The 22,917-nt window shown below is 42.1% G+C and overlaps 1 protein-coding gene across 2 annotated transcripts in view; it reads right to left on the bottom strand.

The window, feature by feature from the left end:
* Positions 1 to 1,308: 1,308 nt before the first annotated feature.
* Positions 1,309 to 22,917, bottom strand: part of EFCAB3 (EF-hand calcium binding domain 3) — a gene marked incomplete at both ends in the record, with an annotated part of 44,813 nt that continues 23,204 nt past the window's right edge. For both annotated transcript variants that reach the window (XM_080826546.1, XM_080826545.1), the window contains 8 exons: positions 1,309 to 1,635; positions 4,042 to 4,164; positions 9,379 to 9,563; positions 9,933 to 10,126; positions 13,713 to 13,833; positions 14,888 to 14,959; positions 16,103 to 16,246; positions 22,807 to 22,877. In XM_080826546.1, the coding sequence (XP_080682672.1) occupies positions 1,309 to 1,635; positions 4,042 to 4,164; positions 9,379 to 9,563; positions 9,933 to 10,126; positions 13,713 to 13,833; positions 14,888 to 14,959; positions 16,103 to 16,246; positions 22,807 to 22,877 (1,237 nt within the window). The remainder of the gene's footprint in view (positions 1,636 to 4,041; positions 4,165 to 9,378; positions 9,564 to 9,932; positions 10,127 to 13,712; positions 13,834 to 14,887; positions 14,960 to 16,102; positions 16,247 to 22,806; positions 22,878 to 22,917) is intronic.

The following is a 22,917-nucleotide window of genomic DNA, read 5'->3' as shown; positions in this document are numbered from 1 at the left end:
TATTTGAGAGAGACAGAGCGAGTGAGAGAGAGCATGAGCAGGGGAAAGGGCAGAGGGAGAGAAAGAAGCGGACTCCCCGCTGATCAGGGAACCTGACATGGAGCTCAATTCCAGAACCCCGGGATCGCAACCTGAGCTGAAGGCAGACACTTAACTGACGGAGCCACCCAAATGTCCCAGGGTTCTCTTTATCAACATCATAATATTGTAAAGAATGTCAAATATATTTAGACAGTTTTGAATATTCAAGGTTAACACAAATTTACTTCAAGTGCGTTTCATGAAATAGTTTCAGGAGCCTTCACTACCTTCTTGCCCTTTTTTTTTTTTTTTTTAAAGATTTTGTTTATTTGACAGACAGAGATCACAAGTAGTCAGAGAGGCAGGCAGAGAGAGAGAGAGGGAAGCAGGCTCCCTGCTGAGCAGAGAGCCCGATTCGGGGCTCGATCCCAGGACCCTGGGATCATGACCTGAGCTGAAGGCAGAGGCTTTAACCCACTGAGCCACCCAGGCACCCCTATCTTCTTGCTTTTTTCTGGCATGGTATGATTTTATATTATAAGCCACTGTCTCCATCAATATGGAACATGTCTTTTCCTTTTTCTAACAGGAAAAAAAAGTAATGGATGATAATCCCTAAACAGGATTAAAATAGTAAATTTTAAGCATATTTTTCTACAATACAAAAGTACAAACTTGTAATAGTTATACATGTGCATCTTTACTAAATACACTAAAGAATGACAGCAACCACGGTAGTGGGTGAGATCGACTATTTTTAGCGGGATCCAAGAGATCAGCCTAATGACTTGTGACAAAGGAGCCTTAGGAACACCCAAATTTAATCAAGATTCCCTGGGAGATGGTGATACTGCTCCCTGGAACTGAAAGATCATTGTCATCTGCTGCCTGTGGCCTCTTTTACAAATAATCAAGAACCTAGTGTCACTATGGTCACATAAACTCAGATGTTTATTACTGGGAGAGCCCTTAGGGGCTCACAGGGGCAGCCCTGTGTTGAGGTAAGTGCCTGCGTTCTGCTTTCCTCCGTCTGTCCAGGCAGTTTGGAGCCAGGTGGGGGCAGCAGAGCGCAGCTGTTTGCTGGGGAGATAACCGCATGACCTCTGTTTACTTGTTAAGATAAGGAAAGGGAAACCACATTATGACTTAAATTTTTTTACTGGTCAGAATTCAAAAGATGTCAACATTTCCAGCTGCTAAGAATGTACTAGACAAAAGCAAGAAACCATAATTTTGATATCTATGAAAAAGTAGTTTGCAATGAGCTGTTTAGAAAATGTAGAAATTTCATTGTCGGAACCCTCTGGAACCTTTCCGTTTTCTTTTCCTTCCTGTCTCTATGTCACATTCACTGATATCCGAGGAAGAAGAGGACACAGAGTTGTGGAAGGTGTTCCTATTCATGTAGGCATCATATAACCTTAAATCCTTCGGCGAAAGTAATTCTTGGCAAACATTCCAGGACCATGTATAGGTAGAAAAGGTGTCATAAAAGGCCTCATTTTTAGTGTCTATTCCAATCAGATCTCCTCGGATTTTCCGCCAGAGGTTTAGCATGTCTTTCCGGTGCTCAAGGGCAATTCCCAAGTTATAGGCCTCTGTAGCCCTCTTCACCTGCAGTGAGAGAGCAGACATTTGCAGTAGTTACGTGAACATATCTTTGATTTATGAACCACAATTGTAGATATCCCAAGAGTTACATTCCCAGGCTAGTTGAAAATCACTGAATTTATACATTGGGTGGAACCTCTGAAGGACGTGGGAGTTAGGAGTTGACGGACAATCAAAATGTATGATTTGGGAATAATGAGATAAGATATTTTATGACAGTATTAAAAACACAATAAACTAAACCAAGGAAGAAAGGGGGGATGGAGATAGTCTTTATATATAAAAGGAGGGTCAAGAATGGCACTCAATTCCGCCCAGGGCAGGGAGCAAGAAGATACTGAGAAGTTCAAGGATTTGGCCAGATTGAGGGAGCAGTGGTGATGGGAAGGTGTTCCAGGGAAAGGAGACAGCATAAACAAAGGGATAGACGTCATATACCTCTGGAGTTGGTGGGAGGCACAAGCATGCTGGTTTTGCTAAAGTGTCAAGTTTTGAAAGTGAGCGGGAAGGAATGATGCAGGTAAGGCAGGCAAGACATTGTCTGCTGTAATGGCCCTTTGACTTGATCTCAGCGAGGCTGACAGAGCCCTTTTCTTGGTGGAAATCATGCTGTAGTAAGCCAGTGTTTCTGACGGAAGTGAGACAAATCTCAATGTGGAGCAGAAAATATAGTTAAGAAATCCTGCTCTTGTCGAGAGGGGAAGATTCATTTGTAAGCAGGACAGGGATGTCGCTTTATTTTCATGGTAGATCATTAGCAGCTGTGTGGAGAAGGGGTGGAGGGGAGCAGCTGCGAGGCAGGGATGGGGGTTGGAGGGTGTTGTCCAGGCAAGACCGAGTTAAGGCAGCAGTGGTAGGATGAAGGGGAGGAATTTGAAAAATCTTCGGGAGAACGCGAATAACCACGTTTGGTCGCAGGTGGATGTAAGGAGTGAGGACAATTTATAAATTAGGATGATTCCTGGCCTTCTAGTTTCACTGACAGGGTAGGTAGTGGTATCAACACCTGATGTCACCAAGAACCCCCAAGCGAAGCCGAGTCTGATGCAGATGATGAGTTTGCTTTGGACATGCAGAGTTTGGTATGCTGAGACAGTGAGGTAAAAATGCTCGTCAGGCAGTGAGAGAAGTCGAAAGTACTGGAGAGAAGTCTAGGCCAGTGACAACTTTAAGGCTTATCAGTATACAGGTGGCAGCGGAAACAAGGAGGGTCGACTGAGATCGTTCGAAAAATACCTGCCCCAGCTTTTCCTCATTTAACGCAGAGATCCCCAATGTTTGCCTGCTCCTTTGTGGCATGCAGTACTAGCCTCCTGTAGCTTCATGCCCCCATATCCCCTTACCCCTACACACGTGGCCTTCTCTCTCACCCTCGCTCCAAGCTCATGTTTTTTTTCCCCCCGTGGTATCCCCTAATCCCAAAACTTTGTGAATAACATATAAATATTTATGAAATATTTATTTTATTTTAAATATTTACTAAATATAGACTAAATAATATGTAAATATTTACTAAACAAATGAACAGATGAATGCCTATAATGGGAAGAGCAGTAGTATGGGACTAGAACACAAAGAAATATCAAGACTAAAGGGATGAACATTCAGGAAAGAGAAGTGAGAGGAAGGCACACAGAGCTATGAGATGCAGTGTTGTAAAGGCCAAGGAAGTAGAAAATGTCAAGGAGAGCTTGATAACTAGTGTCAAAGGCAAGAGGGAGGCAGCATGAAATACACATACCCCAGTCCGTCTCTGAGAAGCACAAAAGTTGCTAGGGCACAAAAGCAGACAGGCGGCATGGAGTTATGGCTAAAAGTGTGGATTCCAGAGCCAAGCTGCTCATGCTTATAATTCTGGCTCTATGACTTCCTCTGTTACTTCTGCCTTTAGACAAGTCAACCTCTCTGTGCATGTCTATAAAATGACAATGATAACAGCACCTACCCGGAAGGAGACTGCTGTGATCGGTAAATGAATCAGCGCCTGTAGAGTACTTGTAGAGTACTTCTAGAGCACTCTGCCTGGCCCCTAAGAAGTGCACTCAGACTCTCCTTCTTTTAGCTGCTATAACCAGTTTTCACGCATCATGTATCTCTTAGCACACCACACTCACTGTGGCTGCTGGTTTACTGCCTTAACTATTCCCAGCATGACACAAGGGTCCCAGAAACGATGCTGGGTGTCGTTCCCTGGGTGATTTGCAGGATGAATGGTAACAGTTAACATTTGACTCCATTGGATCATAGAGCAAGAAGCATCATTACGATGGGTAAAAACAAGAGATGGTTTTGTCTTATTTTAAAGACACAGAGTGGAAAAAATATCTTTGGTCTGGGTGGTTGTGATATTGAAGAGGGAAACATTCTAGTCGACGCGTTCTGGGAAGACAGGCAACAGTGAATACTCACATGCTGTTTAATAGCGGCTGCATCGGTCACGGTCCAGTTCTGCTTCTTCTTGAGTAGCTGGTCAATGGTGAGGATGTCATTTGGGTAGCCTGAGACTGGGTCGAAAGGCTTTATATTTGCTGCCTTTATGCACATTTAAAAAAACAAAGGTTGGTGATATATTTTGGGTTAAATTATATAACAAAGACATAAGACACAGAAATATGTCATACTAGGAAGGGGTTTCTATGTGATTTATAAGGTTATTGCTAAGTCACTTGTCTGTTGTTTGGGGGCACCTGGTACAGCACCGTGTGTAACTGAGCATTCAGCACATTCTCTTTCTTAATGATGAAGCCTACTCAGAAGTACTGACTGGAAGACGGTTTATGTGTGGAATGGATATGGAGGGTAGAGAGGAGCCAACTCCAGCCTCCCCAAATTTCCCAAGCCATCACCAAGCACTGAAAAGTGAAGAAGGTGCCCTGCACAGAGTACAACCTGTATTGCTTCCAAACTTGCCCTGGGGAACCAGCTGTCCATTTTTCCCTGTTCCTGGGCTGCTGAACAATGCTGGTGGAAATCATGTAAATATGTGGATTGCTTTCTTGGAAAATGTGTAGTTCCCAGTTTCATCTGGGCCCTTAGTACTGCTTGACCCTACTTTTCTTCACTGAATGCTGTTAATTCTGTTACAGATCTCACAGCTGTCCTCTTAGTGCCTGCTGGAAAACCGGATCTGCACACTCCCTCGGCTAATGATCATCTCTCCAGGACTAGCTAACATGAATTCTTTTCGATCTTCTCTCCACCTTAGGGTTTTTCTCCATTGTGTAGCCTGGTTTTTCCTCTTTGCCTCCTCTCTGTGAGAGTTTTTCCTGATTTCCAAGGCCAAAGTCTCACCCCTGAATCTTTATTAATTCCCTTCCTGGACCATTTCCCTTCGATTTTCCTTGTTCCATTGCTGGCTTCATGGGTGTGTGACTTGTGCAATCCCACAGGACCATGTGCTTAGAGGGGCCCTGAATTTGGTTTATTGCTTTGCTGTTGCAGTCGTTAAATTCTTAGTAATTTTTGGACAAAGGGCCCTATATTTCCATTTTGCCCTTGGCTCCACAAATTACATAGCCAGTCCTGCCTCTCCCCTATGTCTTCAGTTTCTCTCTTTTCCTTTCCTTTTACTTTCAAACTTTCTTTTTTTTAAAATTTATTTTAGGGGCACCTGGGTGGCTCAGTGGGTTAAAGCCTCTGCCTTCAGCTCAGGTCATGATCCCCGGGTCCTGGGATCGAGCCCTGTGTTGGGTTCTCTGCTCAGCGCGAAGCCTGCTTCCTCCTCTCTCTCTGCCTGCCTCTCTGCCTACTTGTGATGTCAGTCAAATAAATAAATAAAATCTTTAAAAAAATCATTTTTTTTATTATGTTATGTTAGTCACCATACAGACAACATTAGTTTTTGATGTAGTGTTCCATAATTCATTGTGTATAACACCCAGTGCTCCATGCAATACGTGCCCTCCTTAATACCCATCATCGGGCTCACCCATCTCTCCACCCCCTACGTTCAAACTTTCTGTGTCATATTTTAGGTGTATCATCTTTAAAGAACAGATATCTGAAAATTATTAAAAATCAGTCTCAGTACCCTTTTTTTAGACTTGTAAGATGATCCGTTGTCTATTTTTTCTTAATACTTTTTAATTAAACTAGTATGTTTTAATCTTTTATTGTGATTATTGATATATTTAGATTTTTCTGCTTATTTTGTTTTGCACTTTCTATTATTTGTGTTTTCTTTTTTCTTGTTCTTCCCCCTTCTATTTGAAAGTTATTCATTATAATGATTATTCATTAAATCATTCATGATTAATTTTAATGATTATCCTCACACTTTTTTTTTAAAAAATTTATTTATTTATTTGACAGACAGAGATCACAAGTAGGCAGAGAGGCAGGCAGAGAGAGAGGGAGAAGCAGGCTCCCCGCCGAGCAGAGAGCCCGACACGGGGCTCGATCCCAGGACCCCAGGACCACGACCAGAGCCGAAGGCAGAGGCCTTAACCCACTGAGCCACCCAGGTGCCCCTATCCTCACAGTTTTAACACTCATTATAAATTTAACAAAATAGAGAAAGCTTTAATTCTGAGTACCACCCTCTTCATCTCCTGTATCGCTGTGGTAAATAGTATTTTAGTTCGTGTTGACTAGTACCCCCCAAACCAGTGATTCTTCTTTTCTTTTTTTTATAAAAGATCTATTTATTTGAGAGAGAGAGAAAGAGAGAGCGAGAGAGCGTGTGTGCGCATGCGCAAGTGTGCCCACCCAGGAGTGTGGGGTGGTGTGGGGCAGATGGAGAGGGAGCAGACTCCCTGCTGGTGGGGAGCCATGTGTGTGGATCCATCTCAGGACTCTGAGATCATGACCTGAGCCCAAATCAAGAGTTGGATGCTTAACCTCCTGGGCCACCCAGGTGACCTTTAAATTTAAATTTAAATAGCCTCTGTGGCTACCATCATTGGAAGACTCAGGTTTAGATGGTGTAGAACCCTGAGTGTTACAGGAGAGATTTTGGCTTTTACTTTGAGTGATGTGAAAACCCGATGGCAAGTTTTGAGCTGATTTTAGCAGAGCCACTTTGGTTGCTGTGTTGAGAACAGACTGCAGAGGACGAAGACAGAACCGACCACTCAGGATGCTACTGACACACTCTCTGCTGGCTGATATGATTAGAGAAAATCTTGCTCTCAATAAATAAAGACTTTGTATTATAATTTCCTTTCATCCAAAGCATACTGAGTCTCCTATGGGCCAGGTTCTGTTCTAGGTGATAGGGATCCCTCAGTGAAAGAAATATACGTAACTTATAATCCTACATAACCTTATATTCTGGTTGGAGAGACTGACAGTAAACAGATACAGATCACAGGTGGAGGAGGGCTTAGTGCTGGGAAATAAATTTAAAGGGGAATAAAGTTCCCCTTATTTCCAACTTGTCAGTGATATCTGCTTGTGGGTATGACTTCATCTGGAGAGATAAATTCGAAGTCTGAAGTTAAGGTCATATGTGACTGTGATACTCCTCTAGAGTCTTTGTTTTTTTTTAAAGTTTTTATTCAAATTCTGGTTAGTTAACATACGATGTTCAGTACCTGCATACAACACCTGGTGCTCATCACAACGTGTCCTTAATCCCCATCACCTATTTAACCCATCCTCCTACCCAGCCTGCTTCTGGTTACCATCTGTTTGTTCTCTATAATTAAGAGTCTGTCTCTTGCTTCTCTTTGTTTCCTCTTCCCTTGTTTGTTTTGTTTCTTAAATTCCACATATAAGTGAAATCATAAGGTATTTGTCTTTCTCTGACTGACTTATTTCCCTTAGCATAATATTCTCTAGCTCTGTCCACATGGTTGCAAATGGCAAGATTTCATTATTTATGCACCTTGGAATATTGTTCAGTCATAAAAAAGATACACACACACACACACACACACCACCTCTTCTGTATCTATTTATGTATCAATGGACATTTGGGCCGTTCTCATAATGTGGCTATTGTAGATAATGCTGCTAAACATTGGAGTGCATGTATCCCTTTGAATTAGTATTTTTGTATTCTTTGGGTAAATACCTCATAGTGCAACAGCTGGGTCGTAGAGTAGTTCTATTTCTAACTTTTTGAGGACCCTCCATACTGTTTCTCTAGATTGGCTGTACCAGTTTGCATTCCCATCAGCAGTACAAGAGGGTTCCCCTTTCTCTACATCCTTGCCAGCACCTGTTTTCCCCTAAAATCTTTAAAAATTTTTTATTTTACTGTGGTAAGAACACTTAATGTGAGATCTATGCTTTTAACACATTTTTTTGGTATACAATACGTTTTGTTAACTACAGGCACAGTGTTGTACAGCATATCTCTAGAATTACTCATCTTGCATAACTGAGACTGTAAGCCTGTTGATATTAGCAGCTCCCTGTTACCCCCTGCTCCCAGCCTCAGGGACTATTAAACTCTATGCCTGGAGGGCCTTCTAAGAGGTTTCATAGTGATGTGAACACCACATAGATTTCTGGAACCCAGAGATGCCTCAGTGGTCTCCAGTCAGTCTCCTGTCTCCCTCTTTTATTTTATTTTATTTTTTTATGATTTTATTTATTTGACAGAGAGAGAGAGAGAGAGAGAGAGAGAGAGAATGAGCACAAGTAGGGGGAGCAGTCGAGGGAGAAGCAGACTCCCCACGGAGCAGGGAGCCCGATGCAGGGCTTGATCCCAAGATCCTGGGATCATGACCCGAGCTGAAGGCAGATGCTTAACCCACTGAGCCACCCAGGTGCCCCTCCAGTGAAATCTTGATGTTGTTTTTCAGGCTGGGAGGCCTGTCATAAACCAGGAATAAGGCCAGAGTTTCCTCAGAGAATATCCAGAAACCAAGGCATGGCTGCCTGAGACCTTAACACTCAGAGGTTGAAGGAGGTCGGAAGGTGTAGCCAGGACTGTACGTAGGCTTCTAGTCCAAGAGCAGGATGGCCACTCCATCACAGATTGCTCCACTGAGTTGTGGACCTGTTCCTCTCATCCCATGGTGTCTGGCCCAACCACAATCTACAGCCAGTTGAGGGAACCCAAAATGGAGCTTCTGGCCGATAGGTTGAAGGGAGAGCAGGTGTAGGTAGGATCTGAGGGCCTTTTTATTGTTATTCTTATACTCCCCACCTCTAACTCCAAGCCTAGGGTTGTATTTTTCAGTAAGTTTAGCTATTTGCTGAATTTAAATGATGTATTTATACCTGGCCTTAAATTTAGGAACATGGCTATTGAATCTGGTTTGAAATGTAATGACTGAAAATGTTTGTCATAAAAAAAATATTAGTTCTAGGGGCGCCTGGGTGGCTTAGTGGGCTAAAGCCTCTGCCTTCGGCTCAGGTCATAATCCCAGGGTCCTGGGATCGAGTCCTGCATTGGGCTCCTGGCTCAGTAGGGAGCCTGCTTCTCTCTCTGCCTCTGCCTCTGCCTGCCGCTCTGCATGCCACTCTGCTTGTGTGCTCTCTCTCTCTCTCTCCCCCACTGCCACTGACAAATAAATAAATAAAATCTTTAAAAAAAAATATTAGTTCTGGGGGTGCCCAGGTGGCTTAGATGGTTAAACATCTGCTTTCAGCTCAGGTCATGATTGAGCCCCACAATGGGCTCCCAGCTCAGCAGGGAGCCTGCTTCTCTCTCTCCCTCTGCCTCTCTCCCTGCTTGTGTTTTCTCTCTTTCAAATGAATAAATAAAATCTTTAAAACAAATTAGTTCCGTTAAGCTAGAACTTGAAAACCTAAGTATTTAAATTAACTAATGTGACATAACCAAAATCTTACCTGTGCCTTCCAGTCTCTTTTATGGAAAAAATAGTTCTCAAAGAAATCCAGAGGCTCCCTTCTCCTTAGCATTTCTAATTTCTGTATGTCTTTGAATGGCTTTCCCATCACCACCCCATCCACATTAGGAAACAATGGAAAGATGGGTATTTTGGAATACGGGCTATCTGAAGGAGGACTGTACCCTTAAAAGATAAAAACAAAAATGGTATTATGAACAATGTAAGAAGAAATTCACGTAAAGACATACATGTGGTGCCTCTTTTGCTCTTTGTCTAGTCTTCTCAGTGGCCGTGACCCCTCTTTTCACTCTCCTCACCCCCTCCCCATCCATAGATCCTAGGCTTCATCCAATCTCTAGGCTTCACCTGTATCAGGAGGATACAGGTGAAGATGTAGATTTGCTTTCAAATGATGCCTTTGTGACAGAGGCCAGTCACTCAGAATAGGCTGTGGTCCGGCTTCTTTAGCGCGTTGCCTCTAGTATTTATTTCTGACTAGTGATATACAAACAAGTCCTTTACAATAATGGGGAGGGGATAAATGGTTCTTACTCTTGATCTCGTCAAGAAATTTAAGTAAATCCTTTTCTTTCATTATTGTGATCCGGGCAGCATTAGCAAAGGCAGCTGTGCTTGAGGCTGGAGGTGTGTAGATGTCTGGCTTCAATCTCCTTTTCTCATAACCCACAGTGTAGGGACTCCACGGCATTCCCAATGTGGTATCCTGGAATTTTCTTCGGAAATAGCTAAAAAAAGAAAAAAAAAGTAATCCAATAATGAATAGAAAGTGCTATATAATCCTACTGAAAAAGTGCCTAAGTATTGGACAAAAAGAAAAAATTCCAGTTGCAAGTTATATGCTGAACATACTAATTCTTTTAAAAAAGATCTTATTTATTTATTTATTTGAGAGTGAGAGAGAGAGAGTGAGCAAGCGAGCATGAGCAGGGGGGAGGATCAGAAGGAGAAGCTGACTACTGGCTGAGCAGGGAGCCCAATGTGGGGCTTGATCCCTGGGACTCTAGGATTATGACCTGAGATGCAAGCAGACACTTAACCAACTGAACCAATCAGGCATGCCTCCCCCCCCTTATGATTTCTTAACTACCATCTTAACTACTGTAAGGACCTATTTTATGTTTATATTTTGTCAAGAGGCTTTCATTGAGGTTAAACAAAACCTTGTTGTTTAGCCCTTGAACTGTCCTTGCTTCCTTCCCCCAGGGGATTCACTTAAAGGCGGGTCCCGGAAACCAGCTCCAGGTAACAATGCCCAGATACAAAGGTGGGTCAGGCCAGGTGGAGACATCCGATCAGTGGGGGGTTGCATACTGTCTCTCTAGCTACCAAGGAGTATGGGTCCCGCCCTTTGGGAACACTTTTTGGCGCCAATCCTAGTCAAGGTATAATAGGCTGGTTCAAATGTCTAATAGAATAAATTGTAATTCAATTGGTCACCTAGCATCACTGTGGAGTTTCCTGTGTGTGTTACAATCTCATTGGTCATCTGTGCATGGCCAGGCCCAACCGCATGGCCTTTACCCTTAAAAGCTAGACTGTGAAACAGAGAAGGGTCGCCCTCTCTTGCAAGAGGTGTGGCCCTGAACGTTCGGTTAGATTCTTGATGCTTGGCGCGAAATAAAGCTTTGCTTGACCTTCACTTTGTATCAGTCTCGCTCCTTTAATCACGGACCCATTATTGGGGCATAAGACTACCAAATCTAACTCTACCTTTTCAGTCCTGAATTCCCTTGGCCTCACTTTAGCATTTAATCCTGGCGGAAGTCTGTCCTGGTTTGGATTTCTCTGTGGCCCTGGCTTCTCTGACTTCACACTATCCTGGTTCCCTTCTTGATGACTAATGTTTCCTTTGTTGACCCCTCTTTTTCTTTCCATTCCGCAAGGGAATTCCTTATGGTTCTGTCCTCAGTCCTCTGCTTCTTTGTGCCCCCTCCCCAGCCTGGGGGTAGAGAGAAGTGCACCTTCACAAGGCAGGTTTAGGAGGTCAAATAGGTGGGATTTCATGATTAGTTAGATGTGGGGAGTGACCGAGCAGTGGCAGCAGAGGACGCTGGGTCTTCGGCAGTTGGATAAACACAGTGAGATGGTGGACCATTCACTGCGATTTGGAGCCCAAGTGGAAGAACTAGTGGATGAAGGAGGACAATTAGGTTTTGACATTTTGAGTTTGAGGTACCTATGGGACTACCCAGTAGGCAGATGGAAACTCTAGAGGGGGATCTGGGCTAGGTATACAGCCTGATTTTCCCCATGCCTTGTTCTCCTTGCCTGTCAGTGGGATGTTGGAAACTATCTCACAGTGTTGAAGTAGTGATTAAATAAGATCATTCAACAGAGAGTTACTGAGTTTAAGTTTTTTTTTTTCTTCCTAGACACTAGGGATATAATAGTGAATAAAACAGACAAAAATAATCCCTGCTCTCTTGGATCTTTCATTCTAGCGTGAGAAAACACATTACAAGCAAAATAAGTAAGTAAATTACACACTATATTAGAAGGTGATAGTATGGAAAAATAGAGAAGGGGAGACGGGGAATGGTAGGAGGGCTGAATTTTAGATAGGGTGGCCAGAGAAGGCCAGAGAAGGCCCTACTGAGATGACAACATTTGACAAAGACCCGGGGGTGGTTTTAAAAGGATCATCTGGTGCTGTAGGCGTCAAGGCTTCAGCTAGGCAGAGGGAGTGTTGAGAATAGACTGTGGAGTGGGTAAGTCATGGGGGTGGGAGTCAAAAGGTGCAAGCAGGGAGACCAGTTAGGAGACAGTAATCCAGGAAAAAGCTAATGCATGTAAAGTGCACATTCACAACTCTGCACGTAACGCTCAAAAAATGCTGTAGTCAACCACGGGAATACCTATCAAATTCTACCATATCAAGCTCGAGACTGGCTTTCTTGGGAACTAAATGAATGACCTTTGACACTCATTGGACAGTTAATTATGTGATATACTTGGTGTCCTTTCACTTTTGTATATTTAGTATTTTATATTTACTTATAGCTTTTTCTCTCAATTTATATTTTAATTTCCTTAAATGCAAATGCTACATATTAAACACTTGGTCTCCTTAGAAACCAGGTATATGAAAAGTAATAACATAATCGTCATCGTAATAAAAACACCAACATCGGCTAAGATTTCCCGAGAGGCAATCTAGGGGGTGGATAAGAGATGGGTTTTGGAATAAGACTGTTGTGCTAAAATCTAGGCACCATTGCCTCTTGGGCAAGTTACTTAAGTACTTGTACTGCAGGTTTTTCATCTGTAAAATGAGGATAATAGTGCCCATTAAGGAGGTGAGGATTAGAGCAGATAATATGTTTGTTCTATGACTATGCTAGCTACTTCTGCATAATAATAATATTTACTGAGCTCCAGGAATATTTATTGGACCCCTTCACCTGTATTATCACATATCCCCACAACTGCCCTATAAAGTAGGTATTATTATTATCTTAAGGTAGGTATTAATATTGTTGTTCCCATTTTTTGGTCCCATTTTATAGGTGAGGAAACCAAGGCTGAGAAGTTAAGCAGTGTGTCAAATTTGTGTACCAACAGCAGGCATTTAATAAATGCCTTTGAAATGGAATGAAGAATAGAATTTTGTGTACCCACGGTTCCACATCTGACAAATATAGGATAGCACAGAGAGATTATCCACTGAGGATTCTGAAAACATTCTGTATTTTTAAGTCTAAAAGGGGAAGCAGAATGCTTTGAAAGAAGATGAGCCAAGGATATTCACATTATCCTTGAATAATAGCAATTATATTGAATAATAGCAATACTCAATATCTATAATACAATGATATAAATAGTTTGAGGAAATTTATCTTCCGTGGTATTTGCTGGAATAAAGCACGCTTGGGTGTGAGAATGTTTCTTCATCCTCCAGTCTCGAGTCCAGTTCGGGCTCAGCTCCAGTCCACGGCTGCTTTGGGAGGTCTAAAATTGCTCTACGTCATCACAGAGTCAAAAGATCTCTTGGAAGCCCCTGGCAGTTGAATGGGAGTGTCTTCCAAACTAGATTTCCAAGCCCACCCAAAGTCATCCCTGGAAAAGTCTTACTCTTCTGGGATTCTCTAGCCTAGGGTAAGAGTCTGAACTTCCTTGGCTATCTTAGGCCCTCAGTGGGCCCTGAGGCGGTCTGAGGTCAGTCTCGCAATTTCAGAGTTAGCACATTGGTATGAAGGAATAAGGTCCCTTGTGGCATGTGAGCTTTGCCACAGACCCTTCAGAGGTGACTGCCTTTAAATATCCTCATAAGTGCTTCTGAGAAGGCTGATTTTACCCTTCTTTGCCACTTACCTTACTATTTCCATTATAGCCCTTCTGGGTAAAGCTGAAGTCTCTACAAGCTTTGATAGGATTTCAAACAACAGGATCCCTGGGTTGCCGGCTAAATCTAAACATTTCTCCTTTTCTGGAACTATAAGGGGAAAAAAATTTCAAAGTGGCTTCTGAAAAAAAATCTGTCAAAAAAAGTAATAAGCTGACAGTCTTTTTAGTCTATTTACAATATTAATACCGAGCCAGGTACTAGAGAATTATAGAAAAACATTCAAAATTTGTTCTATTTGGTAGAAAGGTCATTTTGTTTACTGAACAGACACAATAATCACTAAAAAATGCTTTTAGTTCTATGACTTCTAAGTAAATATTGACTTGTAAGTTAATACATTTAACATAAACATGATTTATGTATTAAGGACTATTGTCCCGTTCTTCTGGGTAAAGGAATTGCTGATAAATGAGCCTCAGGCTTGCAGGCAAACCCTTATTACTACAATAGTACTACTTGAAGCAGTAGCTTCTGTCTCTTCTAAGGGCAGTTCACAACCTATGAATGAATGTATTTTCGAAAGCATACACAGTGTTTGGAATCTGGAATGTATTTACCCCAGAAAACATGATACAAATTGCGGTTAGTTTTTCCAAGGTAGACTGTTCAACTCCTAAACAAACCATCAGAGGACTAATAACAGTATGTCAAGGACACATCCTTCTGTGAGATCATGCTCTCTAGCCTCCAGCCGACTCTCCTGTTGTCACACTGAGGGCAGACTTCCTCAGGGTGAGGAAGATATTTTTTAGGAATAGTGAATTATCGATGCCCCAAATTTTCAAGAGAGAGAACATCTTTCTTTTTCTAAAAAAATTTTTTTTTTCATATGTAAAGGGAGTACCTCCCAGAGTAGCACATGCACTAGGTAAGGAATATTATAAGAGGGGACCGAATTTTTCTACACTATTCCAAGTGTTCCGCATTGGAGACCAAAAAGCAGTGTCTCCTGCAGAAGGGCTTGATGTATTTAAGTTTAAATTCTAAAATTGTATCAATTTGCTTAGAAAATATTGTTTTGGAGCTCCTGCCAGTGTACACCTCCCTCACTTGTCCCTGCTCGGAGGCCTAGAGGAATAGTGGTTACTATACGGCGAATCTCAGCCACACAAGGGCCACGTTCAGCAAAATCTCTACTCACCCACAGCTTTCAGGAAGCGGTTCTTATCTGTTAGGACTTTTATGAAGTCTGAGAAATTCACCTTCCCGTCTTCTGCAACAGAAACCAAAGGCTCAGAACAAGGATATCAGATGCGTTTTAGTCATTACATTATATACTAAATAGAAAATGAAAACACACGGGACTGTCCAATACTTAAAAGTCAGACCGCACGTTAAGGCTGCAGATGCGCTCAGGGAAGCACTGGTCTTCTTGAAGTGGTTTTGGCACCGTTAGGCAAGTCACCCACAGCTGCCAAAAGCAATCATGGGGTACAAACACCAAACTAGGGGCCCCCAGCCCCTGCAGTCCTATCCACTCACACCTTTTTGAGAGACTTGCCATTTTTGCAAGGAATCCACTCCTGCTTTCCCACTCCCTTCTTACCTCTGATATTTCTATTATTCGAAAACCCCCAAATTGTACCTAGTCTCCTCTAACTAGGATAGTACTATTAGAGGCAGGTGTGCATGTTTTGAGGCAAGAACAGGAAAATTGGGCAGAGTTAGTGGCAACAAGTGACACCTTAATTAACCGGAGACACTGATTCACACATGGAACTTATGCTAATTGAATGGGGCACTGGTAGTTGGGTGGGGAGAGGTGAAGAGGAGATAATTTGCTGACTATATATTCCATATCAGCTCGGGTTATAATCATACGTATCAGCTCAGGTTATAATCACTAGGTCCATATATTCAAAGGAAATATCATCTAAAATTTTAAAAAATATCAACACAAATGCTGTGGCATTTAAAATTTAATATAGGTGGGCTCCATGGATCAAAGGAAGATTTGTACTAACGAACGTGATTCAAATGGAAACAATGGGCTTGGATTTTCTTGGTAACGTGTCATTTTTTGAAATTGTCAGTGCCTTTGTATCTGTTATTTCAAGGCACCCTCCAAAGTGTACATCACGATAGGTAATCTGAATTTAATGTTGAAAATGTGATAATCATTTTTAGTTTCCACATAAGATTTTTCAAAGAATAGTCTACTTGGTAGCATTAGATTTTTTTTTGCATAAATTTGATTTTGTAACTTGTACACATACCTTACTGATATCCTTAAAGAGGAACACATATATGTACTTTTGATAATGAAGTTTATTTCTGTTTTTATAATCATTGAACGAAAAATATGTATTTGTAAAAAGCTTTTATGAGAAAAATAATTACAAGTTAAAGTACTCACGATCAATATCAGCACATCTTAATTCATTATAGACATCATGCTTGGTTAGATTCATTCCCAGCTTAGCTAAAGTGCACATCATTCCATGTAAATCAATACAGCCAGTTTTATCCTTGTTAAAGAAGTTGTAGGCATCTTGGAAGGCTGAGGAAATGTAATTAAGTCAGTTGGGCAGTTATTCAAGAATAAGTACATATTCTAATGGAACTAGGACTGACTATATAGTTGACTGGACATCATGTTCTGAAAAGGTATTGAGAGAAAAATGAGTACTTAATAGACATTTCATATAAAGGACAGTGTCCTTCCATGAGATTTGATTTGGAATAAACTACTTGGTGGAAAACAAAATACGTTGGTAAAATGGTCTTTGAAAGCTGTCCACACCTTAATTCCTGGAATCTGTGAATGTATTACTTCCATGACAAAAGGGACTTTGCTGATATAATAAGATAAATTACCCTGGATTACTGAGTGGGCCCAATCTAATCACAGGGTCCCCTGGGCGGCTAGAAGCAAGAGAGATGCGGCAGAAGGAGAGATCAGAGAGATTCAAAGCATGACAAGGACTCTGTTGTTGGTTTGAAGATGGAAGGGACAATGTGACATGGGACACAGATAGCCATCAGGGGCTGAGAGAGGCTCCTGGCTGGCAGCTAGTAAGGAAGTGGGACTTCAGCCCTAGAACCACAAGGAATTAGGTTCCATCAAGAACCTGAATAAGCTTGGAAGCAGATTTTCCTTCAGAGTCTCTCTTTTTTTTAAAGACTTTATTTATTTGTCAGAGAAGAGAGAGAGAGAGAGAGAAAGAGAGAGAGAGAGAGAGAGAGAGAAAGGGCACAAGCAGAGGGAGGGGCAGGCAGAGGGAGAAGCAGGCTCCCTGCTGAGCAAGAAGCCCAATGTAGGACTCAATCCCAGGACTCTGGGAACATGATCTAAGCTGAAGACAGATGCTTAACCAACTGAGCCACCCAAGCATCCACCTTCAGAGCCTCTTGATAAGAAGCCAGGCTGGCCAGTTCCTTCATTTTGATCTTGGAAGACTGGGAGAACTAGAAACTAGTCAAGCCCACCTGGATTTCTGGTCCACAGAACTGTGAGATAATAAATTTGTGTTGTTTTAAGCTGCTAAGTTGGTGGCAATTTGTTATGGCAGCAACAGAAAACTGATGCACTACAATGAACCCAAATTATATGCAGGTGAATGTTTTGAATAGACTCAATGTTTTTTTCTAAGACATAGGCAGGGTATTAACTGGAGCCCAAATTAGACCTGTATTTTCTTTTTTTTTTTTTAAGATTTTATTTATTTTTATTTGACAGAGATCACAAGTAGGTAGAGAGGTAGGCAGGAGAGAGTTGGGGTGGGGGTGGGGGGAAGCAGGCTCCTGCTGAGCAGAGAGCCCAATATGGGGCTCCATCCCAGGACCCCAAGATCATGACCTGAGCTGAAGGCAGAGGCTTTAACCCCCTGAGCCACCCAGGCACCCCTAGACATGTATTTCCTAAAATTTGGGAATGAAGAAATACACCCAGAACAAAGTATATCTCAAAGGGCACCAGAAGAAAACCCATTTCGTGTCAACATTCGAATGTTAGCATCTGGATGTGTGAGAGTGATTCGCTCTATAGAGATTTAATGATAGCCTTATGAGTGTGTGAATGGGTAATAACTTTCTCCCTTGGTTGAAGACAGGCTTCTCTAGGGCTGGAGTCATCTCTGACTTGTTTCTAATTTCCCCCCAGTATTTCTAGCATGTTAGGGTATGCCTTCTATGTGCCAGGTGCTGCTCCAAGTGCTAGGATACATTAGTGCAGACAGAGATCTCTGCCCTTGTATGGATGTAATGAATAGGGAAATTGGATAGCATGTTAGAAGGTTAGAAGATGTAAGTGTTCTGCAAAAAAGACGAAGTAATGGAGTTGAGGGCGTGGTTGGGAGTTCTAGGGTTTGAGGGATAGGCTGCTGTATTACATAACTGAGATTGGAGCAAAAACTTGATGGGGGTGAGGGAGTGGATTTCTTGGAGAGGAGAGGACCAGACAGAGGGAAGAGCTAGAGCAAAGGCACTAAGGGGAATGGGCCTGGCATGTTCCAGGAACAGCAAAGAGGGTAATGTGGCTGGAGCAGAGTGAGCAGCAGAAGAAGAGTAAGAGAGGTCAGAAAGGTAATGTGTGTGTGTATGTGCATGCGCGTGCATGGTAATGTTTAACAATTTAAATTCTATTTTACTTTTGCAAAATTTATTATTTGTTTTTAAAAGGTTTTAAAAGAGAATGAGCACAGAGCACAAGTGGGGGAGGGGAGCAGAGTGAGAAGCAGACTCCACACTGAGCAGCCCGATGCGGGGCTCGATCCCAGGACCCCAAGATCAAGACCTGAGCCAAAGGTAGCCACTTAACTGACTGAGCCACCCAGGGGCCCCTTAAATTTTATTTTAGATTGGTTTTGGATATAGTTGCAAAGATAGCCCAGAGAATTCGCAGGTCCCTCATCCAGTTTCCCCTAATAGTAGCACCTTACATTACTGTGGTACGTTTACTGCATTTAAGAAGCCAACATTGGTGTAGTGCGATTAACTCAACTGTAGACATTGATCAGGCTTCATCAGTTTTTCCCTAAGGCCCTTTTTCTTTTCCAGGATCCCATCTAGGATGCCATATTATATTTATTTATTTAAGATTTTATTTATTTATTTGAGAGAGAATGAGTGAGTGAGAACATGAGAGAGGAGAAGGTCAGAGGGAGAAGCAGACTCCCCAAGGAGCTAGGACCCCGATGCGGGACTCGATCCTGGAAGTCCAGGATCATGACCTGAGCCGAAAGCAGTCAGTCGCTCAACCAACTGAGCCACCCAGGCACCCGCCATATTACATTTAGTTGTCACATCTTTTTAGCCTCTTTTCTGTAACAGTTTCTCAGACTTTTCTTGTTTTGGGTGACCTTGACAGTTTTGAGGAATATTATTCAGGTATTTTGTGGAAGTCCTTCAATCTGGGGTTTTCTCATGTTTTTTCTCATGGTTAGCCTGAGATGATGGATTTTTGGAAAGAAGGTGACCAAAGTGAAGTATCACTCTCATCATCATATCAAGGCTACGTATTGCCAAAGTGTCTTATCACACCGATGATGTTTATCTTGATTACCTGGCTGAGGGAGTCTTTGTCAGGGTTTTCCACTGTAAAGTAACTACCCTCCTTTCCATATTTTACTCTTTGGAAACAAGTCACTAAGGAAGTCCAGACTTAAGGGACAGAGGACTGGGTACAGGGGGATTTACATTCCACCTCCTGGAGGAGGTAATATCTCCATGCATTATTTGGAATTCTCTTGTAAGAGAGATTTGTCTCTTCTTCATTAAAAAATTCAGTCATTTATTTCTGTCACTACGGATTTGCAGGTATTTATTTTGTACTTCGAGTTATAACCCAATACTATCTTATTTATTGTATTTTTGTTGCCCAAATTGCTCCAGCTTTCACCATTGTGAAGGCTTTGAGGTTGGCTTCTGCATCCCTTTGAAAGGCTCCTGCTGTGTCCTATTGTTTTTTGAGCACTCCCTTCCTTTCTGTCACTGTAAGATGTCCCAGGTTTATCTTGTTATCCCTGCCTGGGTCCTCAAATTGGCCATTTATCCAAGCAACTCTGCTTCTTTCACAGGAGGCTGGCATTAGAAGTCCAGATCTGGGGGCTGGGTCTGCGTGTTGTTGTGGGGGTGTCACACCTTCTAAGTCCTCTCAGCAGACAGAGCTAGGAAGTACGTGCGTGAATACTAATGCACGTATACACACACACATTTACTTCTTGATGCATCCATCTGTATCCATATGAAGCTAGACCTGAGTTCACATGAGTTCACAGTAATGTCTCAAATGCAAGCCAGTACCAGTGGTTCACTTTGGCCTTCTCCCCTTGTTTATCTGTTAACTGCCCACTCCAGCAGTGGGAAACTTGGCTCCCAGCATCCACCATCCATCTACTGAGTTATTCATCCTAGTAGACATGTGCAACAGTTTTAGAATTGTTATGCTGTCCTCCTAATGAGAAACAACTGTACTGGCTAGAGTACGTGGTTTATGTATAGACCCTTTTGTGTTCAGTCTTAAGAGTTTCTAGTCAAAACACCATTTTTGAAGTTCCTGAGGTCAGCCCCTTCCCTTACTCGCACACGACTTATGATTTAACAAGATCACTCTGGCTTTTGTTAGAAAAACAGACTTTTGTAAGGGTTTGGGTAGAAGAATGGAGATTAGTGTCGGGGGCTGTTGTGGGTGAGCAGCAATGTGCCTCAGACCACGGTTGTAGCACAGGTGGTAGGAATTGGCTGCTTCTAGATATATTTTAAAGGTAGAGCCAATGAGATTTCCTGATGGACTGACAGGTAGGTTGAGTCAGAAGAGTCAAGGATGTCTCCAAGATTTCTTCTAGAGTAGCGAAAGGAGATGCCGAAGGCTGTGGGTAGAGCATGTTCTAAGAGTAAGAGGCTGTGGGAAGAGCCACTGTTTAGTGGGTGTGGTGGTTCAGTTTGGGAAGATGAAAATGTCTGGTGGTGGATGTGGTGATGGCTGTAGAACTTGTGAATATATTTAATGCACTGACCTGTACATATATACTTGAAAATGGTTAAAATTGTATTTTTTTAAAAAAATATTTTATTTCTTTATTTGAGAGAGACAGAGAGAGAGCATGAGCATGGAGAGAGGCAGGCAAAGGGAGAAGCAGATTCCCTGATGAGCAGAGAGCCCAATGTGGGACTTGATCCCAGGACCCTGGGATGATGACCTGAGCCGAAGGCAGATACTTAACTGACTGAGCCACTCAGGTGTCCCTAAAATTGTAATTTTAATGTTACATGTATTTTATCACAATAAAATGAGTATGAGGAGCCCATCAGGAGTTCTGTTTTGGACACGTTGATTTTGGGTGTCTATTAGACATACAATTGGAGGTGTCGAGGAGGCAATCAAATATGAGCTTGGAGCTGGGGAGAAAGGTGTGGGCTAGACATATACATTTGAGATTTGTTAGCATATAGTGTTTAAAACCTGTTCCTTCCTCAGAAACCACAGGAAAGGCTCTTGCCCACTTCCCCCTACTTGCCTCCTGACTGACTATGGTGCTGTGTGGCCCTTCCTGCTGTCCTTTGCCTCTTATTTCTAGAGATCTATGAACATAAAATACTACTTCTTCTTTGACAGTCATTTCTATGTCTGTATGTCTGATAATACCTGATTAAAATAGATCCTGGGTCGGGGGGTGCCGGGGTAGCTTGGTGGGTTGAGCGTCTGACTCTTGGTTTTGGTTCAAGTCTCAGGGTGGTGGGATTAAGCCCTGTGTCAGTCTCTGTGCTCAGCATGGAGTCTGCTTGAGATTCTCTCCCTCTGCGTACCCCCTTCCCTCTTAAATAAAATAAATACAATCTTAAAAAAAATAGATCCTGGGAACCCTTAATACAAGCACCAATGGGGGCACCTGGGTGGCTCAGTGGGTTAAGCCTCTGCCTTCCGCTCAGGTCATGATTTCAGGGTCCTGGGATCCAGCCCCGCGTTGGGCTCTCTGCTCAGCAGGGAGCCTGCTTCCTTCTCTCTCTCTGTCTACTTGTGATCTCTCTCTCTGTCAAATAAATAAATAAAATAAAAGTCTTAAAAAAATACAAGCACCAATGTATATGAATGTACGTTAGGAACCTTACACTTTTAGAAGGCTGTAAACTTATTATTAAGGCATTTAACTCAGTTTAACAATGAAAAATGTAATTCTGATTTTGATAATCTTTTGTGTTTTTCAAGCCAGCTTTCTCAGCAATATAGGTGATCCTTAAATTTCTGTTTTGTTTTCAGGTGGTTCCAAACTTGGAGGGATGATGCACTAGACTTCCAGAACCCAAACACAGCCATGCTTGACTTTCTCTCTTTCTTTTCTTTCCTTTTCTTTTTTCTTTTCTTTTCTTTTTTCTTTTTTTTTCTTTCCTTCCTTCCTTCCTTCTTCCTTCCTTCTTCTTTCTTTCTTTCCTTTTTTTCTGTTTCTTTTTTCCAGGGAGTCATGTTTTCCCTTTCCTTTGGGCCTTTGCAGATTCCACTCCTTCTGCCCAGAACACTTCTTTTGCACTATTTGCCTCCTGCTTATTATCCACCTTCTCTGGGACTCCCCTCTTACCCTCCTAAGATCAAGTCAGGTCTTTCTTTTATGCTCCTGAAATACTTTATACTTCCCCATCATAACTTGTGTTACACTGTGGTTTAAATGTTTCAGTCAAAAATTCATGGTTTAATGGCCTGACTTCCCTGAAGGATTCCTTATCAGGGCAGTGACCATGTCTGACTTGTTACTTGTTATGTTTCCCATGCTTGGTATACTGTGGGCTTTAAATAAATATTTGCTGTTTGGACTAATAAACTACAGCCAGTATAGCTATTTATACTGCCCCATTATTTCATTTCTATTTGACTTTGCATTTGTTCTTTTGTATGCTCGCGAGTTCTTATTTGAATAAAAATATTTGACCAGGATTATCCAAATTCTAGGAAGATGTCTGTTTGAAAGTAGTCTCTCTTCCTTCTCACAAATTAGACAGTGAATTAGAACTTTTGCTCTCAAAAAGCAGATAACTCTTGAAACTGCAGATCTCTCTTAGAAAAGAAAATGGTCAGATTTATCAAGGGGCATTAGTCGATGCTTTCATCTGAGGGCTTATTGTCATTACCTTGCATTTGTGAAGCATTCAGCTTCTTTTCTTTGCTTTGGCAGGGGAGAGACCCTGGTAAATCTTTATCCCTGAAAAAAAGACATGGAAAGATTCAATACATACATGAAA

Source organism: Martes martes (genome assembly GCF_963455335.1).
Source record: "Martes martes genome assembly, chromosome: 16".
In the NCBI taxonomy this organism is placed as follows: Eukaryota; Metazoa; Chordata; class Mammalia; order Carnivora; family Mustelidae; genus Martes; species Martes martes.
This window is presented reverse-complemented; position numbering and strand designations above follow the sequence as displayed.